The 21,131-nt window shown below is 34.8% G+C and overlaps 1 protein-coding gene across 2 annotated transcripts in view; it reads left to right on the top strand.

Annotated features, from left to right (window-relative positions):
- ATPsynB (ATP synthase subunit b, mitochondrial) overlaps nucleotides 1-21,131 on the top strand; it is a 123,445-nt gene that overhangs the window by 73,172 nt on the left and 29,142 nt on the right. For both annotated transcript variants that reach the window (XM_090412856.1, XM_090412855.1), the window contains exon 5: nucleotides 8,333-8,458. In XM_090412856.1, the coding sequence (XP_090268982.1) occupies nucleotides 8,333-8,458 (126 nt within the window). The remainder of the gene's footprint in view (nucleotides 1-8,332; nucleotides 8,459-21,131) is intronic.

The raw sequence follows: 21,131 nt of genomic DNA, 5'->3' as shown, positions 1-21,131 counted from the left end.
ATTTGAAGGTGACCGGATGAGGAGAACGTCTAAAAAAGATAACTGGTTGTTTTCTTCTATTTCCATAGTAAACTTTATACGATGATGCAAGGAATTGATACTGTTTAAAAAAAGAAGGTAAAGAGTTTTTGCTATGTGGCCAAATAGTAAAGATGTCATCTATATATCTTACCCAAAAGGATGGTTGACGGAAAATAGATGAGAAGAGAACTTTTTCTAAATGTTCTAAATAAAAGTTGGCTAAAGCAGGAGAAAGAGGACTTCCCATGGCTGTTCCTTCTACTTGGCTGTAAAATTTATTTTGGCATGCGAAATATCCAGAATGTATTACGAAATCGAACAGTTTTATAATGTCTTCAGGAAAGATGTCAGCAAGTAATTTTAAAGTTTCCTTGAGAGGTACATTGGTATATAAAGATTCTATATCAAAGCCAACCATAAGATCTGTAGGTTTTAATGAGACATTTTTTAATTTTTCTAAGAAATGTGAAGCATTCCTATTTTGGACAGACTGGACGTTCTCTTGAAAAAAGAATCCAAGAACATCAATCCTCCATTCTTCACAACAAACCTGAAAACTCTGGATTGGCTCAGCACGCGATTGAAACTGACCACAACATCCTTTGGTCCAGGACTCGCTTCTTACATAGATCCCGTTATAGGTTTGAACGTTTGTTCAGGGAAAGCGTGGAGGCCTTGCTCCATCGTCCCAAAAACCTGAATCGTAATGACTGTATATCTATATCAAAAATCTGGGAAAGTCTAATCAAGATTATTCATTATTTATTTATTTTTTTTTTAATCATGTCTACTTCAAAATATTCCGTTTCATACTTAGTGATATAATATCACGTGGCTTGTTCTATTTTAAACGATCTATTGTTAATATTCCAGCTTGTATTTTTTATAACTGTTCTTGTAATACCACTGAGGATGGTCTGCTATTTCCAGACCGAAATATCTGGTTAATTAAATATCTTTCTTGTGTTTACGTGCATTTATCATATACATGTTAAGTTATTAATTTTAATTATGCCACAGGTACCTTTAAAGACTAGTCTACAATCTGGAAAAAGCATATATGACGATGGCTGACTGACAGATACCAAAAGGTGGTATACCACAAGGATCAGTGCTTGGTCCACTGTTATTCAATCTGTACGTTAATGAGATTGGGAAGAATTTGACAAGCAACATACAGCCATTTGCTGATGATGCAAAGAAAGTAGGGTAATCAAGAATGCTGCTGATATGTAGTACTTGCAGAATGATTTGAATAGGCTGGAATTATGGGCATGGGAAAATGGATGTCAGTTCAGTGTCAATAAATGTAAAGTCATTCACTCCGGCATGATTAGATATCCAATGTCGTATTATACTGATGAGGCAAGGATCTAGGAGTGTTAATAGAGATGAAGTTGAAGTTCAGGGGACATGTGGCAAATACAACTCAAAAGATAATTGCAATGCTGAAACGAATGTTCACATGTAGAGATAAGAATGTCATTTTGCCTCTTTATTTACAAGTCCTTGATAAGACCTCATTTGGACTGTTATGCACAGGTCTGGTTTCTGTTGTGATTTTGATATATTGGAGAGAGTGCAAAGAAGAGTGCTAAAAATGATATCAGGATTGTGGAATACTGATTATGAAGTATTGAGAATTTGTAGACTGCAGACACTACCAAACAAGAGAAACAGGGGTGATATGATTGAGACTTACAAACTTCTGAAAAGATCATACAGGATTTCAATAGATGGAATTTTTCAATTTATGAAGGGTGGGGAAAGGACAAGAGGGCATCCTTGGAAGCTAAGAATGAAGGCTGCTAAGAAGGAGGTGAGGGCTAGATTTTTCTCTCAGAGGGTGGTCCATTGATTGGAACAGATTGCCATTGGATGTTGTGAGTGCAAGCAGTGTGAATGAATTCAAGAATAAGTATGATTACTTTATTTTGTCTCTGATAAATTGCATACATATTATATAGAATTTAAGCAATGAATGATACTACATTTTCTTTCATGTGTTTCAAGAACAATTTCTAATTAATATCATAATTTGCATAATATGCAATGCTATTACAGGATAATTCATGTATTATTAGTTACAATTATAATACCACTATAATTTACGTGTACTATTGTTAAAGTTAACATTGCAATGTAAACTGTAACATTGCATGTTAAAATTTAAAGGGTTTTTTTCCCTTCAGAGTTTGACAAAATATGATCATATATATACATATATACATAATATGATTATTCATATGAATAATATATAAATATGTTTAATATCTATAAAAAATTTTATAGTTAAAAAATTAAAAAAAATTTTTTTAACTAATAACATTTTCAAAAGATATATTTCGATGATTACACCACATTTTTTTATTATTCAGTTATATAAAACACTAAAATAATAGTTCCCGGCAAGTTTCGTAAATTGTAGGATTTACATCTTCAGGGGATAAATAGTATAATTTAAAGTTTAAACAAGAGAATTAATAAATACAAATCATAACCGTCTGGCTATTCATAAAACTCAAATAACAGAATGCAGATATATAACGTTATTGACGTTGAACAATACTGGACGTCCAGTATTGTTCAACTTGCTATCTGATATGTTGTTCTGGTTACTCTATAGGTTGGGCTGTAGTAATGTTTTAACATGACTGTGTAGTGGCATAAGTGTTTCACCTTAAATATTTTGTGTTCTGTCTCCATGCTGCCTGCATAAGTGTGGGTTGTTCCCTGGATATCAGTTTTAGCATATTATCTTGCAACCATTGCAACCTGTTAAGTCTGTAATCTGCTCAGAATGCATATGATGTGTTGCATATCTTAAAATGTTTTCACATAATGCTTTATAGATTAGTGTTGAAAGTTTATTTTTCAACACTAATTGAAAAAGGATTTAAAGGATTAAACTATAATAAATTTAGTTTAATCCTTTATCCAAGTGTGAGCAAACACACTTTGCTACGAGTTGCCCAGTGTTGTACTACCTTACTGGGGTAAGGTAGTACAACACTGGGAAACTCCTCGTAGCAAAGGTGGACCAAGCTAACATCACACCTATCTCAGTATCTCCCATATGCAAAACACATCTCCTTAACTTACTAGAGTAATTAGTTTAGTTTCTTAAATATTGTTGTAAGATAGTTATGATCGGTAGGCAGTGTTCGGTGTAGTTATGATTCTGTATTTATTAAATTTCTTTGTTTCTTTTGTGCAGCTTTCGGTGCAAGTAAAATGGAAACAAGATTCTGCCAAAGATGAAGGCAAGTGGCATGGATTTTTCATTCCCTCAGGATTGTCTGGAACTAAATGCTGAAAATAAGTTGAGTCGGACAAAGAAAATGGCTACATGATGATTTTGCAAAGTCATTTGACAGCATACCGCATGGAACTCTGTTACGCAAATTAGAATAAATGAGGATGGACATGCCATTGGTTAAGTGGATAAGAGGGTTGCTGTTGGAGACAGATATCAGAAAGTGATATATGGAGGGTGGACAGAATTGAAGCAAAAACAGATGATGGTGTGCTGCAAGGATCAGTGCTGGGACCATTGCTGTTTAATTTGTACATAAACGATATAGGAAATATTCAGTTGTTTGCTGATGATGTGGATAAGAGGGTTGCTGTTGGAGACAGATATCAGAAAGTGATATATGGAGGGTGGACAGAATTGAAGCAAAAACAGATGATGGTGTGCTGCAAGGATCAGTGCTGGGACCATTGCTGTTTAATTTGTACATAAACGATATAGGAAATATTCAGTTGTTTGCTGATGATGTGAAATTAGGTAGAATAATAATTAAGATGATGTGGAGAGCTTTCAAGACTTAAATAGGCTGAATTTTTCTTATCAGTATGGGCAAAAGATAATGGGTGTCAGTTTAATGTGGAGAATATAAAGTTATGGATTACAAGCCATCTATCACATTGATGGCATTATACTGAAGTAAATAGATGAAGTGAGAGATATAGGGGTGGTGGTAGACAGAAAGTTAAAGTTAAGAGGACATATTGGTAAGGTTGCAAAGGTTCCTTGAATAACAACTTCCTTATCTTAACAAGTAAAGATAAGGAAGTTGTTATTCTTATTTATAAGGCTTTAATGCACCCACATCTGGATTACAATGCTCAAGTCTGGTTCCCCTGGGTTTCATTGGGATGAAGTGTTGAAGAGGATTTGGAAGCCATTTACCAAGATGGTGAGTGGCCTATGGAATGTTCCCTATGAGGATAGATTTAGGATGTGTGGATTGCAGAAGTTAGTTGATAGGAGAAAAAGAGGAGATATTATAGAAACATTTAAGTTGCTTGAAGGGTTTTATAGGATTGATGTAGGAGAAATGTTTTAGCACTTGACTAGAGGGATCAGAACAAGTGGGTAATCCCTTGAAATTGAATAAAGGTGTGATTAGTAGGAGTGTGAGTACTAGATTTTTTTGCTTGGAGAGTTGTGAGTGATGTGTTTAAAGACGGGTATAATAGATTGGGTTTCGCATGACTCTATGGAGGTGCCTTTATAATAATAATGATAATAATATTTATTATTATTATACAAATTTTTTAAGTTTTCATTTCATGCATGTGTTTATGCTGAGCATGATGTTTATAATGACTGGATCATGTCCTGAGCAGAAATAAGTACTTACACTTATTATTAACTGTATTCTGTAAGTCTGGTATTCATTTCTAGTCAACAGAGAACAGCTGATATAACAGCAGCTCTCTGTTATTTCTTTACGAAGCACAAATAGTCTCATTACCAAATTTTTCATTTTGAAATTTGTACATGTTGCTCTGCTTGAAATTTTTTGCCATTAAAATTTTTTTTAAATACATGTTTATTGTTGAATACCAACTAGTCCTTCCTTTCCCTGATTATTTTGTCTGAATATGACATTTTATAATTTAGAAGTATCCTGTCTGTTTTAGTCTTCTTTGATGATGCCAGTCATGTTTGCAGTATTTTTATAATTCTTTTAATTCTCTTTTTTGTCACAATGCTTCTTGTGATGTGTCTATTTCAGGTCCATTGTTTGAGAGTCTTATTTATTACTGATTTTTAAATCAGTAAAGCAAGTAGTTTTGTCATCTAAGTTCCAGGTTGCTGTTGATCCTTGTTCATTCAGTATTCACACGAATATCTAATAACAGGGTGCACCATTGGAAAGTGAGGATAACAGCATATGCTCAAAAGACCTGGTTGGTTCTCTACATTCCTTACTTGGGTGTTTGTGGAGGTTTTCTTCCTGTTATTTAGCTTTGACTCTTAAGTGATCCTTACCTTCAGCTCTCTATCACTATTTTCTATCCACAACTATAAACTACTTTAAATCCAATTCTAGAGCATACTATATCAGTGAAGTTAATTATACAACACTTCTTATCAGGCTTCTCACCACGGCAGAGTAGCAGATAAATGCCAGACATACAGAAATGTTGTTGTTATTATTATTATTAAGAGAGACCCCCAGGGAGTCAAGAACTCTTCGAGGGAGGCCATACTTTTCATACCAGCTGTCATATCTGTTCTTGAATTCATTCATGCTACTTGCACACACAACATCCAAGGGCAATTCATTCCAATCGTGCATCACTCCATGAGAGAAAAAACTAGCCCTCAATTCCTTCTTGACAGCATCCATTCTTAACTTCGAAGGATGCCATTGCATTCTTTCCTAATCCTCCAAAAAATGAAAAATTCCATCTATTGAAGTTCTGAATAACACTTTCAGAAGTTTGTAAGTTTCAATCATATCACCCTTCTTAACTTTTGACACTCTTCTTTGCACTCTCTCTCCACTGTATCAGAATCAAAATGGAAACCAGAAGACCAGGCCCGTACACAAATAGTCCAAGTGAGGTCTTATCAAGGCCTTGTAAAGAGGCAAAATAACTTCCTTATCTTTGCATGTCAGTGTTCATTTCAGCATTGCAATTATTCTCCTAGTTGTATTTACAGTTTTTGATATATGACCTTTGAGCTTCAACTTCCTGTCTACTAAAACTCCAAGATCCTTAGCCTGATCACTTTCTTCTAGCATAATTCCACCAGTATAATATGACATTCACAGTTATTAACACTGAACAGACAGCCATTTTCACATGCCCACAATTCCAGCCTATTCAAATCATTCTGCATATAATGCATATCAGCAGCACTCCTAAATACCCTACCTATCTTTGCATCACCAGCAAAGATAGGGTATTCGACATGTGACATAGCTGTATGTCACATGTCAAATCCTTCCCAATGTCATTGATGTACAGATTGAATAACAATGGACCGATTATTGATCATTGGGGCTCAATAATCGGTCTGTTTATTCACCTTTCAAAGTAACCAGTGATTAAATCACTGGTTACTTTGAACACTCTTTTAGCATCCATGCTGATATCCCATCAGTTCCCATTGCAGAATTCTTATTCAGTTTGTGCACCAGCTGTACTACTACTTCCTCATACTCGAGTTTTCTCATTCAGTGAAGAGGTAGCAGTGAGTTTAATGTTGCAAATACCAGGTTGATAGCTTTTAGCAGAATGGCTACCCATTAGTTGAAGAATCACTTCTGCATCGGTCACCCACATACCATCTGCATTCAGTAGAGTTATTTCTTTAACTTGCAGCATATCGATGGAATTCTTTGGGATTATTTTTACCTTGCAGAGCCAATTTCTTTTCATACTCAGACTTAGCTTTCTGTACAAAACTTGTGACTCTTCTGGCCTGCTGCTTATAATTATCATAAGTGATATCATCCTTATGCATGGTATTCCTTCCATATCATCTTTTTCCTACAAATTTGCTTAATTGGATTACACATCCATTTCACTCCTTGCTCTATTTATTCTTTGAATTCTACACATTCTGATATCGCATCATTTAAGTATTTTTTTAAACACTTCCAACACAGTCGATATCCTTCCGATCCAACAGCTGATACCATGGTGCAGAACCCAACATACTCCTCATACCAGGTGGTCATAATTTCTTGCTTTGTAGTTCAGCATGTAACCTTTTCTGAATGGAACATTCATAAACTTAGCTACTTCCCAAGTGAGTACCACTTGTTCACTGTCACCAACCAGAGGTAGAATAGTTGCATCTTTAACTGAAACCCCCACTCTGACACTATAATCAGATCTAACACTCTTTGACCAACCATTGGTTCTGTCACATGCTGCTTGAGGAAGTTTTCTTGTAACAGCTCAAGAAATTCAGTTTCATTCTTCTCATGCAATTTCACAATACCCAATCAATGTTTGGATAATTAGTCTCCCATTATAATTATTTGTTGATGCATTTCTTCATCACTAACAACCAATCCACCTCACACCAGATGGCTTCAAGCTCACTGCCACATAAAAAAAAATTGTTACCAGTAGTCATAGGCCTCAACTTTAACTGGATTTAAGTCTTCTGATATCATTAGCAACATGCCCTTCTCCTATCCTGTCAATCCTTCCTAAAAATACTGTACTCTTTGCACTCGATACCAGTTAGTATGTCCACTTCTGATAGCCAGGTTAATGCCTACAATATTATGTCCCAATATATTAACAAAGGCAACAAATACTCCTTTGTTTCTGATACACCTAGCATTCATATACAGACATAAGTTGCTGCATGCTCTTTTGTATACTCTTGTCTGTGGTCGGAATGACACAGTTCAACAACTTTCAAGATCTCTGTTATCTAGTTCCTTACTTATACAGACATGGATGAATGAAGATTCATTCTCTTTTCATAATCATTTCCATAATAATAACCATTCCCATCATTCACACAGCTACCTAACATTGTTGCTCTTACACACAGATTCTCATGGTTCTGCCCATCAGAATTCAGTTTCCCTGACTCTGTATGTTAAGTCTCAGATCAAAATATTTTGGAGAAAAAGCATTGTTTATTTTATATAGTAATATATGAGCTTTTCTGATTGGATGGAAATTACTTATGAATGAAGAATATAGTCAGGAAATCCTTCCACTCTAATTCTTACTGTGCATATGAATAGTATGCAGATATATTTTTGAATTCTAAAATGTAAAGCTTTACATTATGCTCTTTCTTTTGAACCAATGCCTTCTACTCTGTGCGCACATTGTCATTTAATTTCAATGTACCATTAACATATTTAATTTTTGCAAATTTTACATGATTTGCAAATTGTAATATCATTACTTTTTGCAGATACAAATCATTGCAGTTTACAGTTTGCAAACTGTAATATTGTTAATATATTACTGATGATTTTTTTTGTTATGTTGTCTGTTTTTACTTTGCTAGATGCTAAAGTTATTTTTATAGGCTGAAGAAGCAAATTGGAAGGACTATAAAGATAACACCATCGAAATACTAGAAAAGGCAATAGTTGGTGAATATGAAGCACAGAAGTCTGCAAAAGGACAGAAAATGCTCTTTGATGCTAAAAGGGTATGTATGCATCACATATATAGCAACAAATATACAGTGAGTTACACAAAGTCTAACCTGCCTTTCTTATCTTCTAATGAACTTATTTTCATCTTTGGTCTTTAGCAGGAAAATTTTTAACCTTGGGCATTTTGGCTTAATGTGCAGTTCTGATTGATGATCCTTGCCAGTAGTTTCTGGCTTTTCTTTTCAATAATTGCATATACATTCACTTTTTAACATGATTTTTACTTTTTTTAACTGTTTCAGTAAACTAATCTTTAAAGGTACCTGTGGCATTGACTATAAACAATAAATTACACAATAACCACAGTAATTAACTTTAATGAAATGAAAGTACAGATATTTCACTGAAAATAACAATACCTCAATCAGTGGTTTACCAATTAAAAAAACTGTTGCTGCATCTTATTAATTATTATTAATAAATAATATTATTAAAAACTATTTTTGATGGTTACATAAAATAATCTCCCAAACTTTTGAGAGAGAGACAATCATTCCTATTCAGATTTGGCCGATGTAAAAGAGCTTCATAACTTTCTTTGAAAAGGCATTCATATTTAAACCTGCTTCTATGGAGAAGACAAGCTTCATCCCACTGGATACTGTTTTTATTGTCAATACCATGTTGTGCCAGACCCCACTTTTGAGATTTCATGTAGTCGATTCGATATAATATTGATGTTTATTAATTCTTTTTTCCACAGAACAGCCTGTCTGGTACCAAAGTATGTTAGATTACATTCACAAGGTATCTGGTAAATGCCAGCTAATGATAGAGGTGACAGTTTGTCTTTTGTAGATGACAACACATGAGAAATTTTGTTGATAGGAAAATATGTGGGAATGAGATGATACTTCTTCAAAATTCTACCAATCGGTTCAGAGATGCCAGAAATACAAGAGATTGGAACCCTGCAGTCTGTTGAAGAATCCTGAAGTGTTGGAACATAGGAGTCAGTTATCTGCTGAATTTGATTAGGGTTGAAAGCATTAAATTCCATTCGCTTTTTGATAGTGAGAAGTTCTTGTTGTAATCTTGAGGGAGAGGAGCACACCTTATGTGCTCTATTAATTAAAGACTTGATAATATCAATTTTTTGAGAGGTGTAATGAGCAGACTTTTGATGAATGTGGACAGTAAAGGTAGGTTTTCGATAAACACTGGTTGATAAATTACCACAGGCTGTACACTTAAGAAGGATGTCCAAGAATGGTAAGCTACCAGCCTTTTCTTTTTCTGTGGTGAATTGAATGCGTGGATGAAGGCTATTGATCTGTTGTAGGAAAGTGGTAAGTTTTTCAGAATGAGACCAAATAGCAAAGATATCACAACATGACAAAGCCAATGCGAGGGTTGGAATGAATGAATGAATGAGAACAAGGTATCTTCCAGATGGTTAAAAAAATAGTTTGCTGAAGGTGGAGACAGAGGGCTACCCATTAAAGTGCCTTCAACTTGTCTATAGATCTTGTTTTTCCAGCTAAAATATCCCGATTCTATAACATACAATATCAGGAGGGTAATCATATAGTAAATTAACAGAGTCAGATTGTTAGTCAGCTTTGACATTGCCTCCCTCTTTACCAACATTTCATTATCTGACACTGTTAATTTAATATGATACCCTCCTGATATTGCAAAGATTTTTGAATTTGTTATAGAATCAGGATAAGTAGGTTTAAATATGAACGCTTTTTCAAAGAAAGTTGCGAAGCCCTTTTACATCAGCCAAATCTGAATCAGAACAATTGTCTCTCTCTCTCTCTGTCAAAAGTTTGGGAGATTCTTATTTATGTAACTATCAAAAATAGTTTTTAATAATGTTATTTATTAATATTAATTTCTAGTGAACATGGCAACAGTTTTTAATTGGTAAACCACCGACTGCCTCTTGTATTCCCGTTTCTTTGATTTGGTTGTTTCTACGCACTGATGAACTGTTATTTTTAGTACAAAATATCTGTACTTTCATTTCATTCAAGTTAATTACCATGGTTATCGTGTAATTTATTGTTTGTTTCAGTAAACTCTCACTATAACAAATTCATAGGACAACAAGAACAGTTTCTTACAGATGATACTTTGTTATAGTGAATTTTTTTAGCAAGCATTGTAACTATGGGGATTTCGGACTTTTCAGTGGTTTATTAAAGTGATTGCATTTGATATAGTGAATTGACTGTTTTATACTGGATGATGAAATCCATCTGCCTTGTTCCCTCTAATTTGTAAATCTTAAAATTTTCTTAACACAGCATTAATGTTGCTCAGTTTCCTTCACAAAATGGCTGTTTTGATGTGTATAGTTTTTCAAGAGGCCTACACAAATCATTAGAAGTTAAAATGAAAGTTGAGAAATAATAAAAAGCATTCTATCATCATCAAATTCCTGACATGTTCCCTCAAGGGGTGTACAGGCAGGACCGGCACATAATATTTTTCTTGTGTGTGCGATTAATGTTCGGCGCCTTTCCAAAAATTCTTTTGAATAAAGTGTGAATAAAACGAACAGGAAATGAAAAACAAATGAAACCGTTTTACAGTATAATGTTACCTATGGATTAGTCCTGCTTATACAAATTTTTTTGTCACCTATGGATTAGTTCTGCTTATACAAATTTTTTCAAGTTATATAAATTTTCAAAATAATATAAAATAGTATTATAAAGTTAAGAGATTTATTCAAATATTCTTTACATTAATTTTGCTACAAAGTGTCTAAGGCACTTTGTACCGTATCAATCCACCTATATCTTGGTGTTCCTCTGGGTTGTTTTCCTGCCAAACTGGCAGAGAACACTTGCATTGCTAATCTTTCCTCGCCCATTCTGTTGAAGTGACCATACCACCTGAGATTAGTTCTGCTAACGCTTTCCTGGATGCTGACAATGTCAAGTTCTTTCCTAATATCCTCGTTTTTAATATGATATTGCCATTGATGCCATCTGTTCCTGCCTCTAAACTTTCTCAGGACACTCATAGCTGCAGCCTCCAGTCTTTGGTCAATTGTATTACTTCTGACCCAACTCTCAGATCCATAAGTTAAAACTGGTTTGAACACTGTCTTGTATACAGCTAATTTAGTGTTCTGACTAATTTCGCTCTTATTCCATATGAATTTATTCAATTGACTTCCTACCATACCAGTTTTCTTGATTCTGTTGTCTATTTCCATATTTAATTTACCATCTTCACTAAAAATCATGCCTAAGTAGCTGAAATGTTTTACTTGTTCCACAGGTTCCCCATTCAAAACACAGTTGACATTTGTAATGATTCTACCTATTTTCATTGTCTTTGTCTTTTTATTGCTGACCTTCATACCATATCTATTACAACAGTTATTCAATTTAGTCAGGGAATCTTGCCAATTTGTAATGGATTTATTTAGAAGTATGACATCGTCCGCATAAAGCAAAGAGATGACATTAACATATCCAATTCTGATATCATGTTTAATACCACTTTCCTTCATAATGTGATCCATATAGCTAATGAATAACAGAGAGGATAATATACATCCTTGTCTCACACCAGATTTAACATTAAACCATCTTCCTGTACTTCATTCAATTCTAACTTCTGACTTGCAACTCAAATTAAGACTGAGTATTACTTGATATAATGCCCTATTGACACCATATAACTGTAGTGTATTGAATAGCTTCTCTCTTGGCACCTTGTCGTATGCCTTTTCCAGATCGACAAAACTTAAATACAGATCTTTGTTATATTCCCATGCTTTCTCAACTAATTGTTGTAAAGTGAAGATCTGATCCTGACAGCCTCTATTTGGCCTGAATCCAGCTTGTTCTTCACCAAACTTTTCTTCCACAATTCTTCTCAACTGTTTCTCAAGTATACTGGCATAAATCTTGCCCGGAACACTCAGTAGGGAAATACTTCTGTAATTCTGACATTACGCTTTATTTCTTTTTTTATATATGGGTACTATTAGTGCTCTACTCCAATCATTAGGAATTCGTCCCTCTGTCCAGGCCTTCTGAATTATGCAGTGCAGCCACTGTAAGACTTTTATACCACCATACTTCAGCATTTCTGGTCAAATATCATATACTTCTGCATTTCCACATTTCAAGACTTTGATGGCTTTTTCTACTTCAAGTATGGATATGTATTCCTGACTGTTTGCCTGTGGATTGTTTTTTACCACTGTGCTATTACTGCTTGTTTCATTTAGCAATTTTTTGAAGTAATTACTCCATACTTCAAGGATATCTTTTTTTCCCATTTTCATGTCGTCTATATCATCTCTAACTCCTTTTTCAACACTCTTTCCTCCATTTCTAAGCTTCTTCAACAATCTCCAGAATATCTTACCTGCTTCTTGATATTTATTTTCTATTATCTTGCCAAAGTCCTCCCATGACTTTTGTTTAGCTAGTTTTACACAGTGTTTATCATTCTTGCATTTGTCTCTGTATTCTCTAAGAGCACAAGCTGACTTATTTGCCAGGAATTTTTGATATGCTTTCTTCTTTAACTTCCTGTGTCGACCATGGAGTTCTGATTTTTCTATCCTTGTGGACAGCCTCCCCATATGCCTCTATGGCTGAATCAATCAGGGTTTTTTTTTCAAGGTTTGCCACTGAATCTCCAAGGTTTGGTTCTTGTTCTCAAACTCTTTCATTTTTTCATCAATAATCTTTGTTTATTTTAGTCTACAGTTAACATCTGAGAGCTGATCAACTTTTATTTGCTTTAAAACTTTCTTACATGTCATTCTTTTCAGTATGAAATTCAATTTTATCCTGCTCAAGACTAAATAATGATTGCTTCCAATTTCAAATCCTCTGTACACTCTGGTGTCCTGCACCAGGGAGAAGACATCAACAATAACATAGTGAATGAGACTTTTCTTATTCCTTTCTTTTTCTCTCCATGTGAATTTGTGCATATTTTTATATTGGAACATGGTGTTAGTAATAACCAGTGCATGTCCTGAGCAGAAATCCAACAGGTATTTGCCATTATTATTAGCTTTGCTCTTTTCTCCAAATTTTCCCAAAACATTTTTGTATGTCTGACAATCACTTCCTACTCTGCTATTTAGATCCACAACAAGGACCTACTTTTCCTTTTTCATTGTGTCAGATGCTTTCTCTAACGCATTAAAAAATTCCTCCACTTCTACCTTAGCGGAACCTTTTGTGGGACCATAAGCACAAATAAGTCTCATTGTCCAGTTCCCATTCTGATATTTGCCCACATCACTCTACTTGAGACTTTCCTGCCATTCAAGAAGATTAAACTCGTATTTAGTGTTGGCTACTATGGCTACCAATTCTTTTCCTTGATTGTCATTGCCTGAATATAACATTTTGTATTTATTGCTCAGAAAGATCTCACCAATTTTTTTCTTTTTTGTTTCAGTCACCCCTGTTATGTCAATCTGGTACTTATATAATTCCTCAGCTAGCTCCATTTCTTTGCCATTCAGGCTTCTTATGTTGATAGTACCGATCTTTAACTCTGGTGATGTTGAGTTGGGGTGTGCTCTCAGATTTGTTCCAGTAGCTGACTTTTCATTGTTTGCCCTAGTTCCCTGGCGAAAACAACAGGGGCCTTGTTTAACCGGGCGGCATGAAATTTTGTCATGTTGTACCATCATTTTGTATATTGGTAAAAGCATTCTGGTGTTAAGTAAATCCCATCATATAGTCTGTCATTTAAGCATTCCCTCTGGACACACCACATGTTGTTACATGAGTTGCCTATTTTGGCAGGATGAAAAGCCTGTACTTTGAGGAGAGAAAGTTCTTTTTGATATATATATATATAAAATTCCTGATATCCTGAACTGGACAGTATTCAAGTTTAAGTCTTTCTAACCAAAAGGCAACTTGCTACTTCATTCATGTGGTTACACTATGGAGGTATCTGTTAATTATGTGTGGGTTCGGTTTCCACAGTTATTTTACTCTTATGTGTATCCCAACATAAAATACTATAAACTCATTGTATATTAAATACCATGGGTGGGTTAAGGGTTAGATAATCCAGTTTTCTTACTCTGGAGACCAAATGCTGTTCTAGTTGGTTGAGTGGTTAGCATATCTACTTTCTAATTCCTCCAAGGATTGGAGGAATTGGAGAGTACACCAAATCCATTGCACCTGTAACTTACCTTATATTGGTGAAACAAGAAGCACAATTCCATTCCTTAAAAAAGAACACAAATGACACATTAAATTTAACAATTTTAGTACATCAGGTCTCTTGGATCATGCTATTAACACTACACCAAACTGATATGAAAGGGACCTGTTCCTTACATCTAGTGATGAGCTACAAGGGGCTCGCGTGAGCCCTTTGTTAAATTTTTCTCAAATTTGCGAGCCTCTTGTTTAATAATCTTGTAGAACTAGAAAATACCACTGTGTACATCCTACTATAATTGTTACTTTAAATTCATATGGATTTTCTGATAACTATATAAAAAATCATTTCATTGCATTTTGTTCTGATGGAGCTAGTGTAACAAATCAGGTGTTGCAATCAAACTTCTACAAAAATTTCCCAACGTTGTGATTTGGCATTGCGCTCATCGTTTACACTTAGCATTAGACTAGTGTTTCTCAACCTGTGGCCTGCAGACAACAGGTGGTCTGCAACAATGGGACAGGTGGTCCACAAGCAGACTTAAATAAATAAATATATATTTTTTAATTATCCAAACAAAACAAATTAAAATTGAATAAGTAAAAATTATTGAAATCAAATGGAGACTTAAAAAAACCAACAAATAGTTTCAGAAATTTCAAAAATTTCTGAAACTATTTGTTGGTTTTTTTCAATATACTGCTGCTAAATTTATCATACTGCTGCTAAATTTGCTTTACAAATTTAGCAGCGGTATGATGAATAATAAAAGAGGGGTGAAATGAATAACAACATAGTTTTATTGCTTCTGCCTTCCTTTGCTGTTTTGTCAGATTTGAAGTGAATATTTGTTATCCACATTTCAACCAATTGGTTGTTGTTTATTGATTTTTATTGTTGAAGGTTTCCCTCTTTCAACTACGGCTCAGTATATCTTCAGAAGTGCTAAGTGATACTTGGACAAAGTGTGTCATGAGTTAACCCCAGTATTTATATATTTTTCGGAAATGTTTTTTAATAATGGAAAAGTGGCTTAGAACTAGGACCTTCAAAAGAAGAGCAAATGAAACAGTTGATGCTAACCCTAATTGTGATACATATGTTGTAAATGCGAGTAAATCTGATGCTATTAAAGTAGAAGAAACAAGCAGTTCAAAGAAAAAATGCAGTAGGAAATATAACAGTTCATATTTGGAATTCGAGTTTACTTGGTGTGGAGATGAAAATGAACAGGAACCTCAATGTGTTTTGTGTTATGAAGTGTTGTTGAACGAGTGCATGAAACCTGCAAAACTCGGACGACATTTAGAAACTAAATATTGTGATGTGAAAAATAAGCCAATTGAATTTTTTCAGTGATGCTTAGGGACATTAAATCATGGGAAAGGTATAGTTTTGGCCATGGGTTCCATTAATAGCAAGCACTGGAAGCATCCTACCTGTTAAGTTTGTGCATAGCGAAACCAAGGAAACCTCATTCTATCAGGGAAAATTTGCTACTTCCAGCTGTAAAAGATGTTGTAAAAACTATGTTTGGCAACAAGTTACTAAAAGATGTTGATTTGATTCTTCTTTCAAATGACACTGTTGGTCGCAGAATTAATGATATGGCAGGTGACGTAGAATCTCAGTTAATCGGAAGAGCCCTTATTATGGGTTATAAATAGACGAGACTACTGATATTACAAATGATGCACAATTAATATGCTACGTAAGATATGCACATGATAACAACATTCATGATGATATTCTGTTTTGTAGAACTTTGCCATCCCGAACAACTGGGAAAGGAATATTTCACACTCTCGATAATTACATAATACACAAAGGGATCCAGTTGGAAAAATGTATAGGCTTCTGTTCGGATTGAGCTCGTGCCCTTACAGGTAGGCATAGTGGGGTTGTTTCTATGGTCAAGGAACTAGCTCTGGATATGAATTCGGTACATTGTTTCATACATAGGGAAGCATTAGCCTTAGCCTCCAAAGTTTCTCCAGAGTGCTTCCAGAATTTAAAACTGTGTTATACAACGCTGTAAAGCTATTTAATTTTATTAACGTTCGACCGTTAAAAACAGGTTATTTTCAGTACTTTGTGATGAAATGGGCAGTGAATATATACAACGTTTGCTTCATTCTGAAATTTGCTGGCCTTCCAGGGGTAAAGTACTAACAAGGTTATTCCAATTAAGGCATGAAGTTTTATTATTTGTAAATGAACGTAATTCTGATTTTGCATCACTCCTTGTTGACGAAGCATGGTTATCAACACTATCCTATCTTTCAGACATTTTTTGCAAAATTAAATTAATTAAATTTCTCCCTTCAGGGAAATTCTTTAACTGTTCTTGATGCCTATGACAAAATAAAGGCATTCGAGAGAAAAGTGGTTTTATGGATTAATTATAAAAGACAGACAGTTTGTACCTTTTCCAACATTAGAATCCTTTTTAGTGGAAAATGATATTTTTGTTGATTCTGAGTTTCTGGAAAGGGTTTGTCACCACCTCAAAAATCTGAAACGGAATTTTGAAACATATTTTCCGAATAACTTTTATAAGAAATTTCTGTGGGTTCGCAATCCATTTCAGGCTTGCAGTCACGAGAACGACCTTTCGTTATCGAAAAAAAGATCAGTTAATTGAGCTTTCGAGTGACAGTGGACTTAAAATGCAATTCCGTGATCTTGGTTTGGCTTGATTTTGGATCTAGCGTTCAGTGAGAAGTGAATTTTCCCAATTATCTGAAGAAGCATTGAAAATCGTCATGCAGTTTTCTACAACCTATCTTTGTGAGAAAGGACTTTCATCGCTCCTTCAAATAAAAACAAATACAGAAATTGTCTTTGTGTGTGTGTGTGCGTGCCAATCTTCGACTGAAGTTGACCAATATTGAGCCTGATATCCAGCAACTCTGCAAGGACAGAGAAGCTCAACCATCTCATTAAAAGTAAGTAGTAACATAATTATATCATATTATTTATTTGTTTAATAAAAATTAAAACTTTGTTCAATGATGATACACTTTTAATCGTTTACTTCCAATTTAATTAATTATGTTTCCATATGTATTCAAAAGATGCTTTTAGATTTATTATGTTATAAATGGCACAGTTTTTCTGAAATGTTGGTAATTCCTATATAGGTTTTTAAAAAAAATTACAAAAAGTCAAAACGACATATAGGGAAATAAATTAAAAACACTATGTTTATTTTTGAAGTAAAACTTTAATTCCAACATTCTAAAATGTTATTTTTCTTGCTTTTCTGTTCACAAAGTCGCCGATAACATTGTCGAAGTCTATTTCATCACTCAGTTGCTGTTTTATAAACAGTAGGGCAAGATTTCTTAAATGCCAAAAAAGTGCTACCTGGAGCGTACCCCCCCCCCCCCCCCCCAAGCTATGCCTCTGTAACTTAGTGGTCCGTAGAATTGTTTTAGGCATTTTGCTGGGCCTTGGGCATAGAAAGGTTGAGAAATGCTGCATTAGACAATTCGATAAAAAAACATTAAAGAAATAAATCATTTTGAAATATTTATGGATAAATTATATGCTTTTTATCATCAATCACCAAAAAATCCACGAGAATTAAATACAATTGCAAAAGACGTTGGTATCAAAATTTTAAAGATCGGTTGTGTGTTTTTGGACCACGATGGGCAGCTTGCAGTTGATGAACGGCTCTTGCTGTGTGGGAAAATTACCCAGCTTTATGCAAGCATTTTGCATCGAACGATAAATATAATGACGTATTAAACCGACTTCTCAATTTGGAATTTTTAAAAGATCTAGCATTAATGATTGATATCCTACAGGAATTATCATATCTGTCAGAAGCTCTACATAGTCGCAATATAAGTGTTATTAGAGCTAAGTTAGGCTTTTTTGTTCAACGATGCGAGTCCTTTGCTAATTTCCATAGCTCACCACTGCTTACATCATACAAAAACCTGGTATGAACTCAAATTCAAGGAAGCCTGAGAAATTTTGAACAGCCATCCTAATTTCATAATCTTAATAATGTTGGCATAAAAATCCCAAGAATTTGGATAACATCCATTAAGCCCACATAAATTCTTTCACATTCTCCAGCAAACCCTTACTTTAGGTCTCTAAGCAATAATTTCAGCCCTTATTGCCCACCAGCTCTCCTTTTTTTAGTTCTAATTTATCTAAGAGCGATTATATGAGAGCATGTTGCTCTGTAGCTTAATATAACTCTTAATGATTTGTAACTAAACAGATAAGGGGACTCTGGCTATGATGTTAGGTTATTTTATTTTATTTTTTCCACCAGAGATTAGGCCAGTGTTAACAGTTGATCAAATTAATGTGACTTTAGCATACTATGTAGATCATAATGCAACTTGTTTCTTTTTATATATATATACTCCAGATGACCTTGACTTGAAGGTCAAAATGTCAGGTGATTATTTTGGTTTATATTATTCATTTTTAATAATGAAAATGTCCACACGGTTAGCCTAGTGGCTGTGTGCGTCACAACCATATGCCTGGGGAAGGAGTGGCCTAGGTTCGATTTCCGTCGCCGACGTGAGGAGCTTAAGGACCTTCCTCAGCCATAGCCAAGTTAGCCGGTCTTGGGCGTGGACAGCAGGGTTTCCCACCCAGTTTATCTGGAGTTTTTTCATCCTGCAAGCAGGCAAACTAGCCCTGTGAACACACACGGATCTACAGCCATAAATACTTAACCCCCATGAAGGGCTCAACTCGCCCCAATAGGGATGGGGGAGGAAAAGGGAGGAAACTCCATACGAATAAATAAATAAATAAATTTTTAATAATGAATGTGGCAAACCTATAAATCTGGTTTGAATACAAAAGACAGGAAAAGAAACATTTTCTCTAAACCTTTTACAATGGAAGAACTTAACAAAACAATTAAAATTTGTAAGAAAGGAAAAGCAGCAGGTCTTGATGAAGTTTGTATTGAGCAAATCAAGGAATTTGGTCCAGCAACCAAAGACTGGATGCTGAATTTCTTCAACAATTGTATTAATGCCTGCAAAATACCCAAAGTTTGGAGAAGAGCTAGAATTATTGTAGTTCTCAAACGAGGGGTGCAAGTGATCCCAAAAATTATAGACTTATTTCTCTGCTGTCGTCTGTATAAGATTCTCGACTGAATGAGCCTCGAAAAACTAACAAGGATAATTAATCCACTTCTAATTCTCAAACACACCAGCAATTAACACAATATATTGAGGATGGTTTTGAGAACTGGAAAATAACTGGGGTATCGTGAAGGTCTTTTCTTGATCATAAATTAGTATAATAATAATATTTGGTTTCCAGATCAAGTGTTGATCAATTTTAATAAACTGAACCAACTAGTTTTGCCACAGTTAAAGTGTGGTGAAACTAGTTGGTTCAGTTTATTAAAATTGATCAACTATTGATCTGGAAACCAAATATTATTATTATAATAACTGTGGTAGTTTTCATAGACTTAACTGCTGCTTACGATACAGTTAATGACTTCATCTTATTAAGTAAACTGTACAAAAGATGAAAGATTATAAGGTAATTGAATTAGTCACATGCCTTTTTTCGAATCGAAGATTTTTTGTTGAATTTCAAGGACAGTGTGGTTGTTTGAGGATTCAGAAGAATGGCCCCGATGTGTTTTGCCTGATGTTTTTTAATATCTATACAAATGACCAGCCTCTCCCCAGAGATACAAAAAGTTTTATCTATGCTTATGATTATACCATTGTCACTCAGGCAGATCATTTTGAGAGTGTAGAACAAAAGCTCTCTGAATCACTGATTGAACTCGGCCTTTACTATAGTGAAAACCAGTTGAAAACTAATCCTAACTGGTAATTAGTTTATGGAATTAACAACACATATAAAGTATATTAATTAAAGATGACTTTAATGAATAGCTTCTATATTTCGGCAATGTCACATTGTCATTTTCAGGAACAAAAAGATATGGTATGTGCATGCAGTCACTAACAAAAGCAAATGAGGAAGAAAGCAAGAAACTAATATTGTTCCTAAAGTCCTAATGGTGCTCTCTGGCAGGCTAATTTGGTTGTCTTGGCAGTTGGGCTGAAGTTCTCATAATGCAAGTCACCCAAATTTGGGGTAGTTTCATGCACCCAAATTTGTTGAGGTTAGGAACGTTTTTTAGAGCTGATGAAGATTCCTTGAATAATCTTTCGTATTTAAACTTGCTGCAGTGTATTATTTTTGTTTTCTTCCAACAAATTCTGTGGTGGGTATCTAAGGCATGGTCTGCCAGCCCAGAGCGGCTGTACTGGTGAAACCGGATGTAGTCTTTGTGTTCTGAAATCCTGATATTTGTTGTTCTGCCTGTTTGGCCAAAGTAGGACAATTTGCAGCTGCAAGGGACCTGGTATACACCAGGTAGGTCTAGGGGAAGTGGTTGGTCTTTGGTAGAGCGGATAAGGGATGCCAAATTTTTATATGGTCTGTAACAAGAAGTAAGGTCATATTTTCTGAGGATATTGGTTATTTTCTCAGAGGTGCCCTGGGTGTAGGGGATGGTGATAG

Source organism: Typopeltis vanoorti, chromosome 23 (assembly GCF_054136105.1).
Source record: "Typopeltis vanoorti isolate ZY-2024b chromosome 23, IOZ_Tvanoo_1.0, whole genome shotgun sequence".
NCBI classification, from domain to species: Eukaryota; Metazoa; Arthropoda; class Arachnida; order Uropygi; family Thelyphonidae; genus Typopeltis; species Typopeltis vanoorti.
The sequence above is the reverse complement of the archived record's forward strand: the minus strand, read 5'-3'. Positions and strand labels throughout refer to the sequence as shown.